General features: G+C 35.6%; 2 protein-coding genes across 2 annotated transcripts; one reads left to right on the top strand and one right to left on the bottom strand.

Moving 5' to 3' along the window:
- The first annotated feature begins 4,545 nt into the window (after positions 1–4,545).
- On the top strand, positions 4,546–13,908 carry LOC136811291 (uncharacterized). Its single transcript, XM_067067907.1, has 5 exons — positions 4,546–5,050; positions 5,534–6,001; positions 7,249–7,279; positions 7,504–7,787; positions 12,869–13,908. The coding sequence occupies exons 1-5, from the start codon at positions 4,546–4,548 to the stop codon at positions 13,906–13,908; spliced, it is 2,328 nt and encodes a 775-aa protein (XP_066924008.1).
- A 4,563-nt stretch (positions 13,909–18,471) lies between these two features.
- LOC136811234 (26S proteasome non-ATPase regulatory subunit 14-like) lies at positions 18,472–24,320 on the bottom strand. The gene is made up of 10 exons (XM_067067847.1): positions 24,251–24,320; positions 23,844–23,918; positions 23,098–23,110; positions 22,664–22,770; positions 22,274–22,344; positions 21,778–21,928; positions 21,035–21,142; positions 20,377–20,451; positions 18,885–19,010; positions 18,472–18,588 (listed from the first exon to the last, which is right to left on the bottom strand). Exons 1-10 carry the CDS (start codon positions 24,293–24,295, stop codon positions 18,487–18,489), a joined length of 873 nt encoding a protein of 290 aa, XP_066923948.1. The 5' UTR covers positions 24,296–24,320; the 3' UTR covers positions 18,472–18,486.
- Positions 24,321–25,269: the final 949 nt, after the last annotated feature.

The raw sequence follows: 25,269 nt of genomic DNA, 5'->3' as shown, positions 1-25,269 counted from the left end.
TTTGAAGACCCTTCGACTACCGACAACATTTTTGCCTTCAGGTAAATCAACTAAGTCCCATGTATGGTTTGCAACTAGCGAATTCATTTCATCATCAATAGCTTTCCGCCAGTATTCAGCTTTCTCACAGGTTGTCGCTTGTGTGTAAGTCTGGGGCTCATTGGAATCAACAGCAACATTCGCCAATTCCCACCAATTGCCAGTGATGACACCTAAACGATCAGGCGCCTTACGATCACGTTGAGCACGTTGAGGAACCTCGACAGGTTCTCCTTGAACAGCTTGATCAGGAACGACTTCTGGTACAGCTTCTGGTACAGCCTCTTGCACGACTACAGGAGCGACTTCAGGAACAATGTCATTATCGAAATAAAACTGGCATTGTTCATCAACTATGTCCTCTTCCTTAGAATTTCCGATAACGAGTGGAAACTCCTTTTCGAAGAACAGGACATCATTACTACGGATCATCTTTCCGGTTTCAGGGTTGAACAATTTGTATCCTTTGCTGTCATTTGGATAACCAACGAAGATACACGGTATGGAACGTTTGTCAAGCTTACTCTTCTGCTTCTCAGACGGAACGTGAACCATAGCTTTACATCCAAATACACGTAGATGACTAAGAACAGGCTTCTTCTCGAACCAGCATTCGAAAGGCGTTTGATCTTTCAGCTTCGATGTCGGACTGCGATTTCGAATGTAGACAGCGGTTGCGACGGCTTCAGCCCAGAATTCTAATCCAAGGTTGCTTTGATGAAGCATTGATCTTGCGAGGTCGAGGATGGTACGATTCATCCTCTCTGAAACACCATTTTGTTGTGGAGAATAAGGGATTGTAAACTCACGTTGGATCCCTTTGTCTTTGCAGTATCGATTGAACTCTGTGGACGTGTACTCTCCACCATTATCGGTACGAAGACGTTTGACTGTTCGCAGTTTCTGCACTTTCTGACCAGTGGCATTCTCCATCAAATTGACATACTCCTTGAATTTCGACAAAGTTTCACTTTTAGCTTTCATCGTATACAGTACTGTGTATCTTGAATAATCATCAATGAACGTGACGAAATACTTTGATCCTCCGACAGATTCGGTACTCATAGGTCCACATACGTCACTGTGGATTAACTCAAGTGGTTGCTTTGTCTCAGAGTCTGAACTCTTCGGGAACGAATTTCGGTGCTGCTTTCCGAGAGCACACCCTTCACATTTGGGATCGACCGATTTTTCAGGATTGATGAGCAAACCATTGACAAGTTCTTTCTCATTCAAGAACTTCAGGCTTTCGTAGCCTAGATGACCGAAACGTTCATGCCATAGATCAATATCATGTCGAGCTTGAGCAACATAACAAGCCTCGTCGACAGTATTCAGTTTGTACAGTTTTCCGTGTTTCTGACCAATCGTGTAATATTTCTCGTTGATTTTCAAATTACATGATTGTCCTTTGAATTCGACTGCAGCTCCTTTCTCGGTTACGGATGGAAGTGAGAACAGTTTATTTTTCAACTTTGGAACGTATAAGACATCATTCAGAAGAATGTCGACTTTCTCTTTACCGTTCAAGACAGTCACACGTACTTGACCTTTTCCAAACGATTGTAGTTGACTATCATCCGCTAATTGAATGTTCAACGGCTGATCGAATTTCTTGTAATTATCAATACTCTTTCGTTCGTAAGTCATATGCTGTGATGCTCCGGAATCGATCCACCATTCGTTGCCGCTCGATTCTTGGTTCGACTTCAAGGCAATCTCCGGTTGTTGATCGGTTACAAGGTTAGCCTTCTCTTTCTTGGCTTTCTCGTCGGCTTTCTTCTTGGCGCAATCTCGAGCAAAGTGATTCTTCTCATGGCAGTAGTGACAGGTTAACTCCTTCGACTTTTTATCCTTGCTTTTACGATCTCGACCTTGGGATTTCGGAGTTTTCGACAGAAATGCATCGTCACATTTCCCTTTCGATGATGGGCTTTTGAATTTCTCTGCTTCATGAATCAAACGATCCCTAACATATTCCCAAATAAGATTGTCCTCGGCGATTGTCTCCAATGCAGTTATCAGGAAATTGTAATCATCATTCAAACTACTGATCAGTATGATTACCAAGTCATGTTCAGCGATTGGATCACCAATTGCTTCCAAATGTTCAGATATAGTTTTGACGTCGTTTATATGTTGGATGATTTCAGCACCTCTCTCGAGTTTCATGGAATACAACTTTCGTCTTAGTTGTATCTTACGCGATAAAGTCTTTTGTTGAAAATGCTTTGCGAGACTATCCCAGGCATCCTTGCCAGTCTCTGATGCACGAATATAAATTTGCAGACTTGTCGAAACAGATAAACATACACTAGCAAGTGCCATGTTCTCTCTTTTCTTAAATTTTCGTTTTTCCTCTGCAGTGGCATTGTCACCAATTTTCTCTATGCCATTGACAATGTCCCATAAATCCTTTCCAATTAGGAACATTTTCATGTTAAATTTCCAATTGTGGTAGTTTTCAGCAGTTAGCTTATCGAACTTACAATCAAAGTCCTTTTCAGCAGCCATCACGAATTATCACAATAATTCAACAATAATCAACAGAGATAATGCACTGGACCAGAATAAACAAAATATCAGTTATCAGTTTGTTGTGGACGTTGTGTCTGGGCCCATAACCTGTTAAAGTTTTTATCAGAACGTAAACGTCTCTTCAGGAAGAAAACACAACAAGAACTACTCTACAAGAGAAAAAAGATAGTATCGAGCGTAAAAAATGCTCTAAAAAATAATTAGGGCATATTACGCATACTATGGTCGCGACAGTGAACTCATTAATTATTTAACAGATTATTTGCCCAAAGATGCATAACTATAAACCCTTGAATGTGACGGAGCCCGATTTTGTGAAAAGAATTATCGGGGCAAATTCCAGCCAAAAAAAACAGCTAAATAAAGGGATTTTTGGACTTTGTTAAAAACTTGATCATTATATTTTCCTGATTTTTTGCATCAAAGTAGGATTCCATCATTGGTAAAAGATGGCTGAAACAGATTTTCACGAACAGATTTGGTGGCCTCAAAATTGAATCTTTATCCATAAAAATCACTATTTATAAGCATACATCAACGTTCTTAGCCAAATTACTCAATTTTTTGATGAGATAGATATTTTTCTCCTTCAAATCCCCTCCCTTTAAAACACCCCCAATGGACACGGGGACTATCAATGATGAAAACAGACGACGAATTTTAATAAATCGTCACTATTTTGTGTTCCGAATGATTGTTTAACGGTCACGCTCACGTAGATCAATTATGTGTGTGTTAAACACATAAAAGTATCGCTTGTTTGGTATTAAAATAATACATTCTAGTGTTCAGCCATTTTCGGGCATAAAAAAACATAAATTTTGCCAAATGTAAATAAATTCATTACTAAAATTGGGAAATTTGGAGTGTGACCCATGGGTTTTATCAACTTAAGTTAAGCTAGGATCTGGAGATTTGGCAGAAGAAGGATTTGAGGATACCTGTCCCCTTTTAGTATGATACCTTATCGGCTTTTTTTACGCTGGCCCCTTTTACGCCGGTCCTTATTACGCCACAGCCTAATTTTGGGCTTTCGCCAATTAGGGTCGTTAATAGTGCCAAAATTTGTAAAAATTGCTACTTATGCTTCAAATTAGTAAATAATGACTAAACTTTACATAAAAATGTCATTTTTCAGTAGTAAGCTACTGAATATTCCATCGAAAATAACTGATTTTTAATTAAATATTTAACTGAAGTTTTAAATATGGAGTAAAACAATGAATCTTCGTCTTCGAAGGGCCGGTGTAAAAAGGGCCGATAAGGTAACTGTCAGAATCTGCCTGGTGTCCTCAAATCCCGGGGGGGGGGTACTAGGGCAAGATGGGTTACGGGGATGCTCCGTTGGTCAGGGTACTTTTTTTAACCTCCACGAGTCCCAGGTAGGGTCGCAAAAATACCAAAATAGAAAAATCAGTCCCTCGTAGGGTGCCTATTTTTGGAAAATTTGGGAAAAAAGTAGAAAATTTGAGAAAATCTTGGAATTTCAGTTCCATTCAGGGTCACTTTTTTCGCAAATTTCGAGTCCCACGTAGGGTCCATTTTTCGAACCTCAGCGGAGCACACCCGTCGGTCGACAAGAGTAGTACCCCTCCCCCGGGCCTGAAATTGTGTGTGTTTTTTTGTTAGAAATATGAATTTCTGGGTAGCAGAGTTTGGCTTTAGGAAGGGCGGTGTGATTTAAGATGTTACTGATCGTTAATTGAAGTTTGAGGAGTTTTACTTTGTCCAAATAAAATTGAAATGAGAAAGTTTTCTTCAATTTTTATTTTCTTTGGCATAACTTCGCCACTTAGGTGGCTAGAAAATTTCGTACTAGCCCCTTGATTTAGGTGGGGCGAATTGGCTAACAATTTCTTTACATTGTTTGTATTTTTCTCATAAAAAGTCATAAGTATAGTATTTTATAACCTCGTTATTTTAAATTTAGTACTAGAAGTAAAAAAAAGCGAATTTTAAACAGGAGACATGTCTACTTACATTTCCATAGCAAATGCTATTAAAGAGATTGAGTATTGGCTTCGATTAGCCACCTTACTGCATGAACCACTAAAAGAATCGCTGCTCAACATCTTTCATAATCACTACAATCGAACCGACTATGTTGGCCTCCCATCCAACCCTAACCTTCTCAACGCTGAGCTACGAAAACACCAACAAACAATCAAAAAATTACAAACTAAAGGAGTTCTTAACAAGGACCAAGTTGAACTTTTACTGCCAACCGGAAGTACACAAACCGATAGCTCAACCTTTGATGTTACTTTAATCATATTTTTGATTATCGAGTTCACAAACCTTCCTCCGCCGAGCAGAGGTTGGAAAAAAGATCCACTATGTACCGATACAAGTTTAGCGGCTTTCGTTTTACGTGCTCGCAAATGGAGAAACGACTTACTACACGATGATCCAAAAAGTATCACTTTGAACGATTTCAATAAACGGTGGACTGAAGGCGTTAATATAATTCATGGTCTGTTTTTTGTCACTTACGATACAAATAGACTGAAAACTATGCCTTTGGATGTACACAACAGAACTGTATTTAAATCTTTAAAATTTCTATCTAAAAAGATTTCCGGGAAGCAAACCGCTCATGACAACCTACTTGCCTCCCATGACAATAAACTCACCGCCCATGACAACCAACTTACCACCCAAGACAATAAACTCACCGCCCATGACAACCAACTTACCACCCAAGACAATAAACTCACCGCCCATGACAACCAACTTACACCCAAAAGACAATAAACCCCGCCCATGGACCAACCAACTTACCACCCAAGACAATAAACTCACCGCCCATGACAACCAACTTACCACCCAAGACAATAAACTCACCGCCCATGACAACCAACTTACCACCCAAGACAATAAACTCACCGCCCATGACAACCAACTTACCACCCAAGACATAAAACTCACGCCCCATGACAACCAACTACCACCCAAGACAATAAACTCACCGCCCATGACAACCAACTTACCACCCAAGACAATAAACTCACCGCCCATGACAACCAACTTACCACCCAAGACAATAAACTCACCGCCCATGACAACCAACTTACCACCCAAGACAATAAACTCACCGCCCATGACAACCAACTTACCACCCAAGACAATAAACTCACCGCCCATGACAACCAACTTACCACCCAAGACAATAAAAACTTACACCCAGCCCATGACAACCAACTTACCACCCAAGACAATAAACTCACCATCCATGACAACCAACTTACCACCCAAGACAATAAACTCACCGCCCACGACGACCATCTTACTGCCCATCACAGTCAACTCAATGTGTTAACCGAGAGACTTTCAGAAGATGAGTCGAAGTTCGTTGAAATGGTGGACCGTCTGGAGAAGGAACTAAATTTCATCAAAGATAATCTTAAGGGAAATCAGATCAACGGTATGTTGAAGTTCCTTAGATTTGTCAAACTATTCTCACAAAAATTTTGAATATAAAAGAATTATATGTGGTACGGGTTGAACTACAATCAGCACCGAAATATTGGCAATTTTGGGTATTTTAACGTGTTTGTACTAGTAATAACATGGTTTAGAGGGTGATTTAGGATTAATAACCCCGAGGTTAATGTAATGAAACGAGGGGTTATTAATCCAAAATCACCCGAGAATACCATGTTATTCCGCGTTAATTATATGGTCAAAAAAAGAATTGAAGAACACTCAATCGCTATTCTTTTTTAAACTTATAAAAACATTTGAAACTATAAAAAAACATTCGACTGGCACTCTTATTTTGATTGGCTTAAAAATTTCGTACGATATTTTGTTAAAACCAATCAAAATATCGTACGATACTTTTCTTTCAACCAATAGAAATTTTTGTTTACATCAGGGCGATTACAAAAAAGCGGGGCTATTACGGATTTATCGCCCCGCTTGTCCTTTACAAATCTAAGCTAAATGTAATCAACCATATAATTACAGAATTTAAAGGTCGGGCGAGAATTGCAGTTTCAGTAATTCCACTTTGGTTCATTGGATTTTTTGATTTGTGAGGGGTTTAATGGCTTTCAGGCTATATTCTTAGGCTTATTAGAATATTTTTGATTTTTTAGATCCTGAGATCCTAAGGTCCTTAAGTCTTAAGTCTTATGTTAAAACTCAGATTTAAAACTCTACTTCCAAACTGTACTTCAAAGCACTTAAAAATCACTTGTGGTTTCAAAGTTTTGAGGGAATTCCCCTTTTGTGCCAAATATTTCGGCGCTGATTGTAGTTGTGTAAAGTCATTTGTTAAATTCTGGCTAGGGTTCAGTAGGCCTGACAAGTGAATTTGAGTCACCGCGTTTGGCTTGGAAGGGTAAACGCGGTGAAAGCATAACAAAATGAGTGGTTAGGAGGTGTTCTAAGGCCTGGCTAGGGTTTAGAAGGCCTGACAAGGGAACTTCAGTCACCGCGTTTGGCCTGGAAGGGTAAACGCGGTGAAAGCATAACAAAATGAGTGGTTAGGAGGTGTTCTAAGGCCTGGCTAGGGTTTAGAAGGCCTGACAAGTGAATTTGAGTCATCAGATATAGAAAAACTTTTAGTGGTCATTATTTTTTTTTGGAGGGGGGGCGGTCCCCGTTTTCCCCTTGTATCAAAGACCTGACGAAGTAAATTTATGCCTCTGTATTTTTTTCATTTAGAACGTCAGAAATTAGGATCCAAGGAGATCAGGTAACTTTTCACCAGAAATTCACCGGTAAAATTGTTGAAAGGATCACTTAGTTACCAAGCTTTTTTTACTCATGAATATTCATTCCGACTGACGTTTGTGAGCAAGGGCTATCAGAGGGACAATGTTGCCTTGACAGTTTGTATTATATCTTGGTTTTATCATGTATTTTAATGCTTCGGTTGTTTTCAGTTAATTTTTAAAATGGATGAATTTTATTTTGCAGGCTTGAAAGAAACCTCTACAAAGACGTTCAAATCACTTTGAATTTCAAAAATTTGAACATTGCTAATATCACTGCTATTGATGTCGGCAAAGAAATCGACGAAAAAACTGAAATCGTATATGAAGGATTACAACAAAACGAATACTTGACCAGACCATTGAATGATAGACTGTTAGTGCAGATTCGTAAGGAGATGGCATCGGGGTTCGTTCATTCTATTAAAATGAAAACATTGCAAATTGATGGCACCAATGAAGAGTTTGTTGTTAATGTCAAAGGAAGAGGTAGGCTTTATACTTTATCAAAAAGTATCGTTATACATATTCAGAACACACATTTCCGTCTATGCTCCAAAGTTGTATATCCTCAGGAAAGCTAAGACGAGTTTTAAAAATAATTAGGGCGACGCCCAACGACGCCAAACGTTTCCGATTCGTGTAACTTATTGCATCATAAAAAAGGACGTAAGCTTGGCGCAGAACATTAGGGGCCTTTGCCATTGTCATTTATACGTCAAAAGAAGCGTATTAGGATAACTTTATTTTTTGTCTTTTTTTAGAAATCAGGGGAAAAGCGCTTTGTGACGTCATAATTGATTACGTAAATTTGAATACCTCATAAGCAGTGGCGTTGTGGCAGAGGGGGGGGGGCTAGGGGGCCATGACCCCCAGCGGAGCTTTTTTGAAGGGGCGCAAAAAGAGATTTGCGCCTTTAAATGTGCCTCAGGACCAATTTTACTGAGATAATTTTCAAAATACTTGCAATTTTTTTCCTCGCTTCGCTCGCAATAAAGTTAATTGGTAACTTCTTTCCAATCTAGCTAATTTACAAGGTTTTCTTGCGTACAATATAGCATTATTAAATGACAATCTAACTGTGCCCCAAGTCCAATTTGCTGACAACAATATTGAAATTATAAAACATCAAATTTTTTGCTCGCTTCGCTCGCATTACACATTGTTTCTTTAAGTTTATTTTCACTCTAGTAAGTATCAAATTTGACTATTTTCATTTAGTGAATTAGGGTATCTTAGCAGTCGATATTCAAAAAAATTCTAGTCGGCCCCAACAATGGTGGGGCCTGTTTATCCTTTTTTTATTCATCAAAGATATTTCTTCTCTTGTCCATTAAAACATTTCCTTCCTCGTTATGCCTAGGCAAATGAATTAGTAAAAGTTTACAAACTGGTGGGTTGGGCACCACTTTTGAAAATTGGGGGGGGGGGCACCATTTAAAAAAATTGACTTTGGCCCCTCCAGAAAAATTTTCCCACAACGCAACTGCGAAGGTACTGATCAAAACATTGTATTTTTCCCAATGGCAGGTATTGGTAATTTCCAACTTTTGAAAAAAAAATTCTAAGAAGTCAGCAAAAATTAGCAAAATTTGCTTTGTCTTAAAAAATGATGACATCAATGCCTTTGCAAAAAACATTTTTCATGAATTGTTTCTTCTCAATAGGATGCTTCTAAGGTGAAAATTTCATCCTGTTTTGATCATTAGTTTTTGAAATACATGCCATATGTTGCACGAGTCTCCTTAACCTTTTTTCATAGCTCAAAAGAAGCCTATAATGTGAGAATTTAAAGTCTATTTCAAATTAGCCGGCAGTGTTTTTTCAAAGCTCAACACTTTTTGATAGAATTTGGATTAAGTAGTTATTTTGTGCTTGTTGCAAAGATCGTCGGGAATGGGATATGATTTTGATAAAAAAATCGAAAATGAAGAAGAAAAAAGAAAAGAAAAAAAATCAACCTCTTATCTATTTATGCTATGAACATGAGTTTCACACACGGGAAACTTTAATCTTAGCTCAACTAAAGTGAGAAATTTTTTTTGAAAAATATTCATAAAGGATTTCATAAATGTATTCGCTTGGTATTCTAGCATTTATTTTCAAACTTTTGGCCAGCAAAAGTACGAATAAATCTTTCTTTTAGAAATAAGAGTATTAATCATTTTCCAAAATCAGAGCCCTTCGAGTCGCCATGACAGTTGTCCTTTGCGGACAAAACCTGTACATCGATTGTTTTTTGAAACAATGGAAAAACAATACTTCGCTCTCCACCGCTTCATTCGATGTTCACCCAGAGACTAAATAATAATAAATCCATGAGTTGACTTTCTTTGACAGAATAGGAAAATTAAAAATTGATGAAATATCAGGGGGTAACGCATAAGTACATTTACGTACGTAATCAATCGTGCAACTTGTGTCTAGAGGGATTTAATGGATGATATAGTAGTTTTATTAATGGTGTCCAACTATTTAGCAGTAAATTTTGTAACAATAACAAATACAATTCTTTTATATGATACAAAAATAATGTAATGACAATTTTTTTTTTTTGACACGAAATACAGGGTGTCCCGAAAAACAGTATCGAGTCGTACCACTTCTATAGAAAGAAAGTTCTTGTTTGTGTTTCACTAGATTTGCAATGTTTATCAAAGTTCTCTCTGTGTCATATTAATTGTACTTAATTGTCATGAGACATCTTTTATGAATAACTTTTACAAAAAACAATTCTCAATAACTTTAAAGTCGTGAAAATTGTAAAGAAAGTTAATTCTTTTTAATCATAATGACTGTTGCAAAAACAATTATTTTGTTGGTATATACAGGGTGTCCCTAATTAGAGTATCGAGTCGAAACACAACTGCTGCGTTTAGACCAACTGGCATTTGTAATTTGGCATTTGCTCATGAGGGATTCGATTTTAATAGCTTTTCCATTGTATTTTCTGTCATGGCATTTAAGGAATCGTCTTTTTAGAGTCATTACTGAAAAGGTGATTCCCTCAAGTTCAACTTTGACAGATCAAACAATGAAAAGCATGGAATTTCTCAAAAACTGCAGTCATTAAGACTGAAACTTTTTGCAGTAGGGCTAGGCTATGGCAAATCTTGCAAATTTTACAATCTATAAAAAGAACTGAATAAAAAACGTGCAAATACTTCAAAAAATCAAAAATGTCATTTTTTCTCTTTGTTTTGGTTCCTTTATTTGATTTGAAATGCCAGAAAAGGGGATTCCGTTGCTCAAAATGGCATTTCAAATGCCAACGAAATGCCAACACGCTGGCATCATTAGGCATTTGACAAACCGAACAATTGCGCGGAACAATAGAATTCAAAAGAATACTGCAAGCAATTACAAATGCCAGGCTGGTCTAAACGCAGCCTATGAGTAGAAAGTTTTATGTGCGTGTTCACAAAATTATATTTTAAGCTCTCCCTCTTTTTTCTTTGTCATTACGATTAATTTATACGTTGTAACTACCTTTTGTAATAAGCCTGTGCGATGGAGAACGTTCTTATATTTTAGCAATAACACACACAAACTTTTCTACTCAATCGCTAGACTGGAAATCCAGTCGTTTATAACGTATTTGTTGAAAGCGGGAAATTTTTATGTCGGGATATGGTTAAAATAAACGACTGGGCTAAGGTGGTTTCCGTAGCTTACGGGAGTTCCAGCAGGGCCCGCAGATTTCTGCGGGGTGAGAAAACAATCATATACAACAAAATATATAAACAAATTTCAGCCAATGAGAATTTCTAAGTGAAAGAAAAAAAAAAAAAAAAACCAACAAGACCCCCTGAAAATGTTATCCAAAAACATGAAAAAAGAGAATTTTTATGAAAAGTTTGTTGTGCACAAAATATTCTAGACGACTATATTGATGCTCCTGCCAAGTTTTCTACTTCCTATTTTTTACTGAGTTAAGTCGTCTAGCATGCTAGACTACTCAATCGCATGTTCAAACTCGATACTTTAATTAGGGACACCCTGTACAGGGTGTCCGGAAAAAAAGTATCGAGTTCAAACATGATTCTGAGTAGAAGGTTGTTGCGTGTGTTTAACAAAATGTAAGAGAATATATACTAACACAATAATTGCTTTTACAACAGTCATTATGACTAAAAAGTATACTTTTTTCCGGACACCCTTTATTTTGTCAAACACACGCAACAACCTTCTACTCAGAATTATGTTCGAATTCGATACATTTTTTCGGGACACCCTGTACAGGGTGTCCCTAATTAAAGTATCGAGTTTGAACATGCGATTTAGTAGAAAAGTTTGTGTGTGTTATCGCTAAAATATAAGAACGTTCTCCATCACACAGGCTTATTACAAAAGGTAGTTACAACGTATAAATTAATCGTAATGACAAAGAAAAAAGAGGGAGAGCTTAAAATACAATTTTGTGAACACACACATAAAACTTTCTACTCATAGTTGTGTTTCGACTCGATACTATTTAGGGACACCCTGTACTAGAAAGTTACCACACAAAAAGATATCAAAAAAATACTAAAGCATTAAAAGTCATCAATCTCATCTTCATCATCGGAAGATTTTACGACCAATGTATTTTTTTTGCAAACCCCCTTATTTTTCAAAAAAATTTCTGTAAAGCATTAAGAGTTAAAAAAAATCTTACCTTGTTGGTTTCTTTAAGCCATATCTTCCGATGGCAAGAATATTTTTCAAAAGTTTTTTCATATTTTAGTTATATTCTTCATAAAATAGAAAATCGGTATAACTTCAAACTTTGAATAAAATGTAACTTTCATGGCACTTTTTAGCCTGCTAAAAGACTAAGTCAAAGGACAAATGTCAATCCCAGAAGTATTTATCACTCTAAGCCATTTTTTCATGTGAAAATTCTTGATTCGCGAAAGTTTATGCTCGCAAAAAATATTGTTCCGTTAAATTCGCGAAAGTAAATGTCGTGAATTTCGCGAATATTCGTCCTCCCGAAAGTTTCTGCTCGCGAAAGTTTGTACGCCTAAAGTAGACTTTAGTGTTACATCAAAAAGGGATTCAAATTTTTTTCTAGCATGATCCAAGAGAACTGCAATCGTGGTGAAAATATATTGAACATTTAGTTTATTTCCTCGTTTTTCGAAATTTGGAATTCGGACGAGAAAGTCACTTTTGGGCTAATTGATAAGTTTATTCGAGTATTTCAATTCGGGAGGGGTTTATAGACTTCCAGGCTATATTCTGAGCCCTATTGGACTATTCTTGAACTTTTGGATTCTTAGATGCTAAGTTCCTCAGTCTTAAGTCTAGCGTTAAAACTCAGAGTTAAAACTCTACCCTTCCAACCTAATTTGGAGCACTTCCAAATCGTTTGTGGTTATAAGATTTCGTAGGTATTTTCCTTTTTCACAAATATTACGACCATAATTGTGGAAAACATATATTGACGTGATGGTGTGAATTTTGGGTCTACTTGGACAGACTACTGAAAGGCCTCAATTTAAACAAATGGAGTTAATTTATACAAACACCCAATGTAATAATAAAATAATGACTTTATCATTTAATAAGTTATGATTAAATTTTAGATATGAACCACGGCCAAAGAACTTTCACCGTTGATAAAACACTGATCTACACACACAACTCTGGATTGGATGATGATGTTCATCATTACAAACCAACAAAACCCATAACAGAGGAACAAGAATGTAGACCGATACGAACTGGTCCAAGCATTACGAAGACTGTTGCCGACTTTAGAGAAAGATCGTTACAGTATTTTACAGAAAACACAGTCGCAAGGGAGCGACATTTTCCGCCGTCATATTACTTGAAAAATCCAAACATCAAAGATTGGTTAGAGAAATTGGACAAGATGGAAATGTTCAAAAATGTGAAGTTTTTGACACAATATCATCCGAGAGACCATTTGTACCTCATGGGGCTGGATGATAAGGATTGTGATGAAATCATAACAGCAAAACATAAATTGTATGATGACGTCATTCTGGTTGTTGATTTTGATCGTCATCTGGTGATGGTATGTTCTATCATCGCTTCGCATGATCGAGAAACTCTGTATCAAGAAATACGGAAACTTAACGACGTTACAAAAACAATTATCCATGTAGCCAGTAACGACATAAAAAATGACTACGTCACCATTATGTCGGTCCCAGTTCTCCTTGCCGTTGACGCGCACACTTTAAACCTGTATTCAATATTCAATGACAATTTTCTTAGTTGCAGTGGAATGTTGGTCACTAAAAACGATTTAGATTGCACACGCAAGCTGGAAACCAAATTGGAAAGCTTCTGTGGAAAAGCTTCAAGTGAGATGGCATCTATTAAAAGAAAAGGTGCCTGTTCAAGAGATCTCACTTTTCTCAATTCGTTTTGTGGGCAGATAATGAGCTCAATGGCCTCCACAACACAATATCTGCCGAAGATATCGGAAAATGTTCCAGAAAAGATCGACACTATCCTTCTAAACCATAATCAAATCAACCTCATCAACGACCCCACGAAATGGAAGATCATCAAAGGACCATTTGGCTCTGGTGAGTTTTTTTTTATTTCTTCCAAAAATTTCTTTAATTTCTTTAAGAATTTCTGGTTAAACTAGTTCAAAGAGGTCTTAATATTGAATAAATGATATATGGTCAAAATTTAGTATAGACTCTATTTCTTATATGTTCTTGTGCTACCGAAATTATCAGTAGTCACTCAGAAAATCTTTTTGGGACATTTGATGGTGACGTAAAGTCACAGTACAAATCCCTGTAAATTCCCCTGTAAAGTCTCAGTACAAATCCCTGTAAATTCCCCTGTAAAGTCTCAGTACAAATCCCTGTAAATTCCCCTGTAAAGTCTTCAAATACGATTTTAAAGTTTTAATCTAAACGGAGATGAAAAGTAGATAGTACTGATGTAAAGGTGATTTTTACTACACAATTCTCTTCGCGTAATTTTCAGAGTTCTTTCCGTAAAGACAATTTACTGAACTCTAGATCTGAACTTATCTCAAAATGCCGGCACATAAACAAACACCTACTTGAAAACTTCGATTCTAAAGATTGACGTCAATTTTTTTATATGAAGACGCTGTATTGAATTTTTTAAATAAACGTGGAATTTTGTTTTGATAGTTATTTCTAATCAATGATGAATGCGAAAGCAAGAAACTTTAAGTATTGAGAAGAAATACACCGTTTCTTATTCTTTATGTATCAAGCTCTACTTATGTATTGAGCACTCTTAATTGTGCAGAGAAACACAAGAAGATTAGCGTTAATATATACTTGAGGCGGCGAACCAAACTTTTTAAACGGCAAATTGTAATTTTTTTCGTGGGCCTAAATAAGACCCCTGCTTACCTCAACATATAAAGTTTCGTTTTCGTGGGCTTAAATAAGACCCCTGCTTACCTCAACATATAAAGTTTCTAAAATTGTAGAGTCTGGTGCAACTAATAAAATCTGGTACAGTTTGTGTAATACTGTAGGTGAGTGAACCCTTGCTGATAGAATTTCAAAACATAATTACTTACTATAAAGCTTCTTTTACAAACTCAAAAAAACTTTCAAAACTACTTTAAACTATATCAAATATAAGCCAAATTTATAAAGGCTCCTTTCCATTGGCCATTTTGTATATCCTTTTTTGCAATGTTAGCGTTTTCCATGAATTATGCTTGCGCATAGAAAGTATCGAAAACCCCGTTAAAATTTTGCTCGATGACTTGGCGCGAATCCAATCAGATGCACTCGCATATGCAGGGAAAAATGCAGACGAGTTAGTTGGACCAGACAAACAAGAAGACAAGAGACAAGATTATAAATAAACTAGACGATGAAATAGTTTACGGTCTGAATATCCAGGCTAATTCTGAATCTAATCTAAACTGACTGCTAATTTGTCATCTAATTTTATGCAAAACACAGGCTATACAGTTACTCTCTCTGTATTTGACGTTCATTCACTCCACCATCCACGTTCAAATTTTCTCAATTATTCTTAGGCAAGTGTCTCCATGTACGAGATTGCACGAAATCTTATGCATCAAACAGATCAACTTTATTATATTACTTTTGATCCATTCATTGTGGATTAAAGTTCCAAGAGGGGTTCAATAACTTATGCGACGAGGAAAAACTTGACAAGTCCAAGATCAAAGCTTTCAGTATCGGTGATGCCACTAGAAGGTCAACAATCGATATTTCGGATGTTTACAATATGATGTATCCACCGCGTATCAATCTTTGTCGAGTATAGAATATTTTATTCTGATAAAACAAACGTGTCGGATTTATGATCGACGAGTTCCCTGGTGATTTTCTCCCAACCAAAATACGCTGAAACCTCAAGGAAAAGCTCGTAAAGAATTTCCAGGATACGACTGTCATTCTGCGCTCCAAAGTGTAACAAAGACGCAATTTATCAAATCAGGATTTTTCAGTGGTAAGTCATTCTTAAACTTTGCGTAGACCATAAAAATGATGTTATCCTTTTTTACTCAGATTTCATTAGTAGGCCTGTAGACCATGTCCTTTGATGGGTTAAATGGAAGACAATATTTTGCGAGACTATTGCATGTACTACTTTACTTTTTGAAGCAAGCAAATCATTCACTTCACCATGCAATATTTTGCACAAAAACGGTTATTCAATTTTTATCGAATTCCTTTTGTAGACGATGTCAAGCAAGTGAGAGATGCGACTACCATCAAACCGGTATGAAGTCTTCACTGGACAAACAATGCGATGGCGTAAATATTCACCAGATGATTGAAATCTTTCAGGAAGAAATCGAAAAGGAAATCGTAGACGTACCGTTGGAATACAAAACACTAATTCTACGCAGACCGTACGCACCCTCCGCTCGTAAAACAAGAAAAGCCTCCAAAGATGTCCCTCTAGAACAGCCTCAAAANGCTTTAGGACGACTTTAAATGAAAATTGGCTAACATTTGGGTAAGCAGTTTCAGAAAATCAAAACAAAACAGCCGAAAAGAACTGAACTCTCGGAATAAATAATGGGAAAACGTAAAAAAACGAACTATTTTTTGATGAGCTCTTACTCCATTCTTTCCAAAAAGTCAGTGAAATTAAAACTGATGAAATATATAGAAATTAGTACAAAACTACTCGACACACACGTGACACGACCCAAAGCAAATAAATTCAGCTTTCGGCACTTTCGTTTGTTTCGTGAAAAACCAAACAGTTCTTTTTATCAATGCATGCATAAAAACTTGAAATTCTTAAATACTTGTCATGAATATTTTCCATAACAAAACGAGGGAAATTCAATGTCTTTGATTAAATCAGGTAATGAGGGATTTTTGTAAAAAGTGTCTTGTGTCTCTCCCAATCCTCCACAAAACTGTGTCTTTGACTTTTCAGCATCAATTCTTCAACAATCAACAGTACAACACTTCTTACTTCGAAAATTCGACACGTTTACAGCTTGACGATAGTTGAAAGCCTTGAAAGTCGAGAAGTTCGCCCCAATTAGTTTTTGTTGCAAAAATGTTGTTTCAGACCATTCATATAGATTAAACCAGTATGCATTTTCTCATCTACTATGCATCGAAACAAAAACATCGAAAAGTGTTATCAATCTGATAGAGAAACGCAACAATAAAGAATTTCTTCTTAATCGAAAAAATACTATACATCTTCTTTTTCTGTGTACTGTAATGTATAATAATTTCACATCTCTGAAAAAGCTGCTGCATTTATTTTGAAGCTTCTGGATCGACAAAATTTTTCTTTATTTTGGTGTGCATAATTTCAGCGGGAACTTCAGTCGAATGTTTTTGTTCGAATCTAACATTCGAATCTAACAAGATTTTCGAACAAAAACATTCGAAATTATAGAGTAGAGACCCGGAAGTTATTTTTCATCTTTTGGATTTTTGCTTCCTTTTGCTTTCCGAGTTATTTTTGATTTTCTAACTCGGGAAATTGTGATTCCATTAACTATCCGAGTTATTTTCCTTTTTTTAACTCGGGAATTTTTGCTTCCTTTAACTTTCTGTAAATAGATTAAATCTATTAAATTTTTACGTTTAATAAAAAGGCTCGCCTCGCTCGTAAAATATCTCTCGTATTGCACTCAAAGTCATGCGATAACTATTACTTATTGAGTCTTCATTGGATTGGTAATCATCGATAGAATCTATCGGATCAACTAGAAATCGATTTCATTTCAATAAAGTTAACAATTTATGTCAATCCATTTCGGTGACGACATTTAGGGCCAAAATGACGTCCTCGTCACAAGATTCACAGTATTTTGAGTTTTGATCCGTTTTAAGATGTAATTTTTAGATTTATGGAATTTTGGATTTTCGGAATTTCTTTGGGATTTGGGATTTTCGGAAAAAGAGTACGATATTCTTTTGAGCAGCGGATTGATAGCTCTTCTTACATAACCAGTGGGCTTGGGGCGTCTACCTGGCGTCTATAGAATCCCTTTCGCTTTGCGAACACGAGACTCGTTCTCCGTGCGTAACCCCTTTTACGATTGATTGTAAATCAACACTGTCAGGCAGTGGCCATGGTAACCAACCCCAATCTTAAAGCATTAGACTCACGTCTTAACATCAAACTATAACAGAAGCAAGCTACATCAAAAAAGAATTCTTCTAATATTCGGAAAGTTTAAATATTCTAAAACACCATCACCAACTTAAGGCTCTCATAGAACGAAACCATCGAACGAAAGTTTTGGAGGAGAAAAAATATCTAAAAGGGAAACTGGAATGAACATCCGCATATAATTTTTTTGAAGCAGGCTTCTATTGTTGGCCCAGCGCGCAGCGCAATGGGCCTTTAAAACACAACTGGTCGAAAAAAATGACTTTGTCGGGGCCTATGCGCGCAATTATCAATCAAGGATTCCAGGCTGAAATCGAACTACCTGACTTTCTATTGTGCGCGTGCGTAAGAAAAAACCACATACAATTACCTCCAACTTATGGTCAAATCTTTCTTTTTTAATTAGTAGAAAAAAGTTTAAAGTAATTAAATCTTTATTGCTCGCCCGACTCGAGTCTATACATTGAAAAAATTCGCTCCTGTTGTATGGCAATTCTGCAGCGGAAAAATATGCTGACAGTGCCAACACTGCTGGACCTTTACGCCGCTTAGGCTTTCTTGTTAAATATGAGGTCTATTCCAATACTTACATTAGAGCTCAGTGATGCAATACCTTATGAAAGTGAAATTTCCTTACCTGTTTCCCGACGTTTTTGATGGCGAGTAGTTCCGGCGTCATCGAATCTTCGTCTTCGAGCGCCTAAAGATGAAAAAGTAAAAGAATTAAAAGTTGAAAATTATGGAAATAGGGAATATGGAAATATGATCAGAGCGACGATTTACTGTTTCACATTGCATTGGAGGAATATTTTAGACTTCAACTATTTCATCTATCTCTTAAGCAAATAAATTTTATTCAATGAATGTAAAATTACTTTCATAAGAAAGAACTTAAAATTGCAATAAGTAAATATACAGTATCATAAACTTATTTTGAATGAGAAATTTGGGGAAAAAGGAAAACAAAAAATAATAGAGAGTGATAATGGCTATTACCTTGTGATAATTCTTGACCAAATCTAACATAGTTTTAACTGTTTCTTCGTTGCCTTGACAATGTTCATTATAATCTTTTAGGTTCAATCCTTCCATCCATGATTTCTTGTGTAAGTTTAACAACATCTAAAAAAAAACATTTAAAAAGCATTATGAGGTGTTCCAAAAACAAGAATTTGTCTTTAGCAATGTGGATGTTTTCCAGAAGGACCATAGAATTAAAGTATTTCAAATTCCAGCAAATTCAAATTAGCTAGTAGTGTTTTTTCAAACCTCGATAACTTTTGATTAAATTAAGTAGCGATTTTGTGCTCGTTGAAAAGACAAACAGGAGTGGGGTATTGTCATAAAGAAAAAAATAACAAAAGATCGGAAAATGAAGATTGAAAATGAAGAAGAAGAAAATCAACTTCTTCAATAATTGTGCTACAAGTATAGATTATCATACGAGTGATTCTTTGATCTTAGAACATCATTAATGTGAAAAAAATTTTCAAAAAAGTTTTTTCCATCGAAAGATAGTCCAAAGTTTAACAATGATTGACTTCAAAAATCATCAAAAAAGGGTCCTTTTTTAAGTCAACCAGGGCAAAGCTTTAAGCTGTATTTTTTGATTGAATGAATATTTTTTAAATCTTTTTTCACATTTATGACGTTCTAAGATTGAAGAGTTTCTGATTCAAAAATGAAGATCATAGCATTATTCTACAACAAGTTGATTTTCTTCTTCTTCATTTTTCATCTTCGTTTTTCCATTTTTTGAATTTTTTTCTTTTTTGATAATATTCCACTCCGGATTATCTTTTTAACGAGCACAAAACCGCTAACTAATCAGGGGGGGGGTCATGCAGTTATTATATAAACACTATGACAATTACTACCGTGGTGGTATATAAACCAAAATTTGGGAAAACAGTTACTCCACCAGTGGACTAACTGCAACATGGGTGGTGCCTAAGCCCAAAATTGTGGATTTTGGTAGGATATGGTGTACTAAGTGAGCACATTTTTCAATTTTTCACTTAAAATTTTAGGTTTTTAAAAATTCCGGAAGCAAAAAAACTCAAAACATTTTTTTCAAAAGTAAAAAAAAAATCACAAAATTTTTTCTTCAATCAAGGCATGAAAGATATTTTAACAAACTTGGAAAATGATTGAGATATTTAACTCTTGAACGGTTGTTAATAAGATGTACCCAGTAAAATGGTATCAAAAATGAGGAATTCAGTGAAAAAATTGCCAAATTTGGCATTTTTGGGGGTGGTGTACACCAATTTTGAGGGTAAAATCAGTTAGTACACTATGGAATAACTGCAAGGGTGGTGGTGTCTGTAGAAAATGTTCAAAATTGCAGTTACTCCACATAGTGTCAAGGAGTAACTGCAAGACCCCCCCTGAACTAATTCAAATTCTATCAAAAGTTATTGAGGTTTGAAAAAACACTGCCAGCTAATTTGAAATAGACTTTAAGTTAAGATTAAGGCTATAATACCTTTTGTTCGAGTTCGTTTTTCCTGTAGTTTATTGAGATTGAGTAATAGTGTCTGTTTAAGCCGTGAATAAGTGCCTGAAATAAAAGAAAATGAATGAAATTGGGTTGGGTTCAAATAGTAGTGAAATGGTGGTAAAAAATCATGACTAAAAAAGAATCCCAGATGCTTCTAAATTGACACCAAAAAAAATTGTCTATTATTTTTCAGCAATTTCTCACCGCTTAGATCTAAAATATCCCTATTTGGTTTGTTCTTCAGGAACTTCAAAATTTAAAAGTAAAGAAAACAAGCTAGATGCTGAATGGACAACCTGATGATGAAAGTTGGATAGCAATAAGTCAATGTCGCTATAGTGAAGTTCGAAATATATTGATAATTATTATGGGTATTTTAACGTTTTTCAGAATTCAAAAGTTCAGGTGAGAATCGCGATTTCAACAGTTCCACTTCATTTCATTGGATATTTCGATTTTGAAAAGATTCAGTGGCTTCTAGGCTACATTTTCAGCTTCACTTGAACAATTTTGAGCTTTCAGATCCTGAAATCCGAGATAAGACTAGATAAATTAGAGCACTTCAAAACATTTGTGGTGTTTTTGCAAAGAATCCCCCATTTTATCAAATATAATAAACTTCATTGTAGTTGTTCATTCTTACCTGTATAGAGGGCTTTTGTAAGTGTCCGAGATTTGAAGTGGTTTGTCTTGGTTCAGGACTCAATACCATTGAATTAGGGTTGATGAGACGGAAAGCATCGATAACAACCTATTAGAAAATACAATAATATTTCTAACAGCAGGCTTTAAAAAGCAAGATTTTTCGTCTAAGATTTTACACAGCAAATTATAACACTTAGGCAAAACAAAAAAAATTTCTTGTTTCCGGAAACCGGCCGGGTGAAAAAATTTTTTTTTCTGACCCGGCCGCAAACTTTCGTTCGTTAGTAGTCCGTACTTGTTGTAATTTAGGGCATAATTTATGCTGTGTTTATACATAAAAGTTATTCTTAAACTCTATTTCAACGAGCCATAAATTATCAAAAATAGCAAAAAAAAATTATTTTCCGGCCGGCCGCATGATAACTTTTTTTCCTTCACCCGCATTCCGGAAACAAAACATTTTTTATCATTCGCCTTATTGTTAAAATTTTGATAAACTATGCAGAATTTTGAGACGGAAAAAAGCTCTTTATATACTTCGTTGATACGGAAGAACTTATAGTAGCCATACTATCTTTATCTGAGATATACAGAAAGAAAGAATTGGTCACACTGGCTTAACTGAGTTAAAAATGGCGTTTGAAGTTAAAATGGATCCAAAGCTGTTGTAACCTATTGCAATGGCAAAAATTCTGGAAGCTCAAACCAAGAAAATAGAAAAAAGAACTAATGTTTACTTACTTTTCCTTTGACTGATTGAATAGGATCTACAACGACAGCTACAGCACGTTCAGAGAGGGCTTCAAAGCTCTGCTGTGTATTGATATCAACACCTGATAACCAACATCCGAATCCCGGATGGGAATGATACCATCCAACTACCATTTCTGGTCTAAATCGTAAAGAAAACAAATGCATGGTGTAAAAATTATAGGAAGAAAAATGTATTGTGAAACTTTACCTATTTCTTGATTCTCAATATTGATTTCAAAAAATGAAACCTTCTCAATTCCATTCAGGCCAGACAAAACTTTGAAAATTACCCCAAGCAAAAAGAATTGCATGATGGTACCGTACAAGGTGACCTACAAAAAATCTGGGATGTAATCTATTTTCCATATATTAGAACTGCCAAAAACACTTTTAGACATTTTGTTCGGCCTCAAAACGTTATAAACCTTCCAAAGTTTTTTTTTTCTTATTTTGAGCAACATTTTATCATTATTAAGTATCTTACCTGCCAGTCTGTTTTAACATGTCCAACATTTTCGCTTGAAAGACAGGATCAACTGCTTCTACACTAACACCCTAAACACAAATAAATTTAAGAATATTTAAGCGAATATCACAAAATTTAGAATCAGGTAAACTACAGTTTCTACTCTAGCATAAGTACAACAGTACCATCTAAAATAAACGACGCACTTCTTTTCTTTTTACGAATGACATCTGTGAGAAAACTATGTCAAATCAAAAATAATTCAGATATTTGAGGGTAATTCTTCCTGTTCAACTATATCCTGTTCTTCTTATGCTTTACAGTTATGGTTAATATAACAGGGTATAAAAAATGCACTCTTATTTTGACTAAACTAAGAATTCCTTCCTCTTCCTTTTAGAAACTTACAGTTCCAGATTGGGGCATAGCAAACACATCAATGACTCTGACGGTATAATCATCAACAAATTCTCCCAACATCAAACCCATAACCTCCATAGGTACTCCAGCTCTTCCTGTATAAATCAAAATAAGAAAATGTCTAAATATTTAAGACCCTGTTTACATTTTAGTTTTCAAAATCATCCCGCAACAATGCGAATACTGGTGAATGTGGACTAAAATTATTTTCAGGGGACTAAACATGTTTCACCAAGTATGAAGACACATGAGACTTACAAGTCCTGAAATACTACTTTTAGAATTTCCACAAATTTCAAGTGGTTCATAGTTCCAGTTGATATTCACCGTTCTTCTAAGAAGAAAATAATGTTATATCTTTCCAAAGTGGTAAGAATGAGGAGATAAAAGATATTCTCAACGAACAATTGAAAATTTCTTACCATGTTTCAGCATCTAGAAAAATAAAAACAAAATAAAAACTTTCAAACTGTTTAACTAACATAATAACTTTCAAATTTCATAGCTTCTAATGGTAGTGGGTCGAGCAAGGGGTCTTATCAAAAATCGAAATTATTATGTCTTATATGAAAAAGAGATTTCATAAAGAAGCTTCTCTATGACTTAAGTAAATAGATATAGGTATGCAGAGTGGGCATCCCCCCCTTTAAAAAGGGGGGGGGTTGAGAATTTTACTGACAAATAAAAGGGGTGGCTTGGACAAAAAGAGGGGGGTTAATTTTTTAAGGGGGGGGCTTGGAAGATTTGGCAATTTGCAAAAGAGTGTTTTCCATTCATTTTTCTAGCTAACATTATTGATATCTTAAATATCTTACTGTATCTGTTAAAAAGTAATTTCTGCCATCAGATTCATATTATTGTATTCTTCATTTTAATAACCTTGGAATATAGTTAGAGATTGTAAGAGTTTGTGCGTAAAAGGTCGAAAAAAGAGGGGGGGTTGAACTTAAACCTGGGAAAAAGAGGGGGGTTGAATAAAATAAGGGGGTTGAGGAATTTTCATTTTTAAGAGGGGGGTTGAGCTAAAAAAGGGGGGTACCATTTTTAAGGGGGGGCTTGATACCCCTCTGCCCAATATGGGTATGGATATTATTAAGGTACAATCATCAGTAAAATTAATACCCTTCGAAACTGTTCAAAAATATAAAGTAAAAGTTTGATAACCAACCTTGAGAAGGGCAAGTGAAGAAATATAAACTTGTTCGGCAGTATCAACCATTGCTGCATCTGGATTTGCGGCACCCTGAAATAAAATATGAAACAGTAAAGCTAACCAAGTTAATTTGCTTTTTTGCTAAGCAGCTACGCTAAATAAAAGGATAGCATCATCCAAGATTAGAGTTATGGGGTCCACCTCATTTTTTGGGCAAAAGTTCTATAAAATTCAGACAGATTGGAAAGAAATACTCAAAATTTAGGAATTATATCAATGAAGATATAGATTTTCATAGATTTACACCAAAATTCTCCACCAAGATTAGAAATTGAGTACCCCTTAAAAATTGGTTCCTATGGGAAATTGATTAATGATCTAAGAAATACTGGAAACTGGTAAGAAAAATAAGGCTTACTCACCTGGCCTACACCACCAACACCACCTAATCTAAGAATTCGATCCATGATATATTTATTATTGTATTTTTAACTGAAATTTTTAAATAAAAAATATTAAAATCCATAACTAAACTCAAGCCTGACCAAACATTTTCAAGCCTTGCAATTTTATCTAGAAAATATGCAAAACTAAAGGTTTTAAAAGCTTGGTGGTAACATTCAGATTTCGTCCCTCACATGACTTAAGGTTTAATCTCAAAATTAATACCTTATGAAATTTAGAGTTTTACTGTGATGGTCATCTTTGAGATTGAGATTGCCCTTTTTCATGTAGAGGAATAGTCGATGTTTTCATATGACAAAAAGGCCAATCTCAAAGGCAGAACAGGATTGCAAGATTTCCAACTACTTACTCAGGGGGGCTATTTGTTTAGGTCTGTCGCCAGCGAGTGGAATCCATTGTCTCGACTGCGGTCGAGCAATGATGATGATGATGTTTAGGTCTGTTGACTGGGGGCTAACCTAACAACTTTTTCCAAGAACTAAGAAATTTTTCTTTGTAAATTTTGGTATTTTATTTGTGTAATAAAGAAGTCAATAATACATTATTATACATTTGGTATCTCTTTCTCTAGTGTGGACATGCAAAATGAAGACCTTGCATTGTTTGAAATTTTTTCCATTCTAACATTTTTGTTTTTTTTTGTATTTTGGTAGGGGGCTGTCTATTTCGAATTTTGGTGGGGGCTAAATCTCAGGGGGGGCTGAAACTTCAGGGGGGGGCTTCAACCCCTCTGCACTCTATGGCGCAGGTTTTTTATGCAAAAAAACAAACATAGAAAGTTTTCCAAATCCCCTTTATCGATTGAACCAATAAAAAATGAAACTTTTCAATGTTTCACTTTTTTGCACCAATTCTTCAAGATGAAAATATTAAAGATTTAAAGTTCTTCTTTTATTTAATAATTTTCTATGGCACTTTGTTGAAAATCTAACTCTCGCATATCTAAGCCTAAGCCTCAGGACTTCCTTTCACTTTA

This window comes from Clytia hemisphaerica, unplaced genomic scaffold, assembly GCF_902728285.1.
Source record: "Clytia hemisphaerica strain Z4C2 unplaced genomic scaffold, Clytia hemisphaerica genome assembly, whole genome shotgun sequence".
In the NCBI taxonomy this organism is placed as follows: domain Eukaryota; kingdom Metazoa; phylum Cnidaria; class Hydrozoa; order Leptothecata; family Clytiidae; genus Clytia; species Clytia hemisphaerica.
This window is presented reverse-complemented; position numbering and strand designations above follow the sequence as displayed.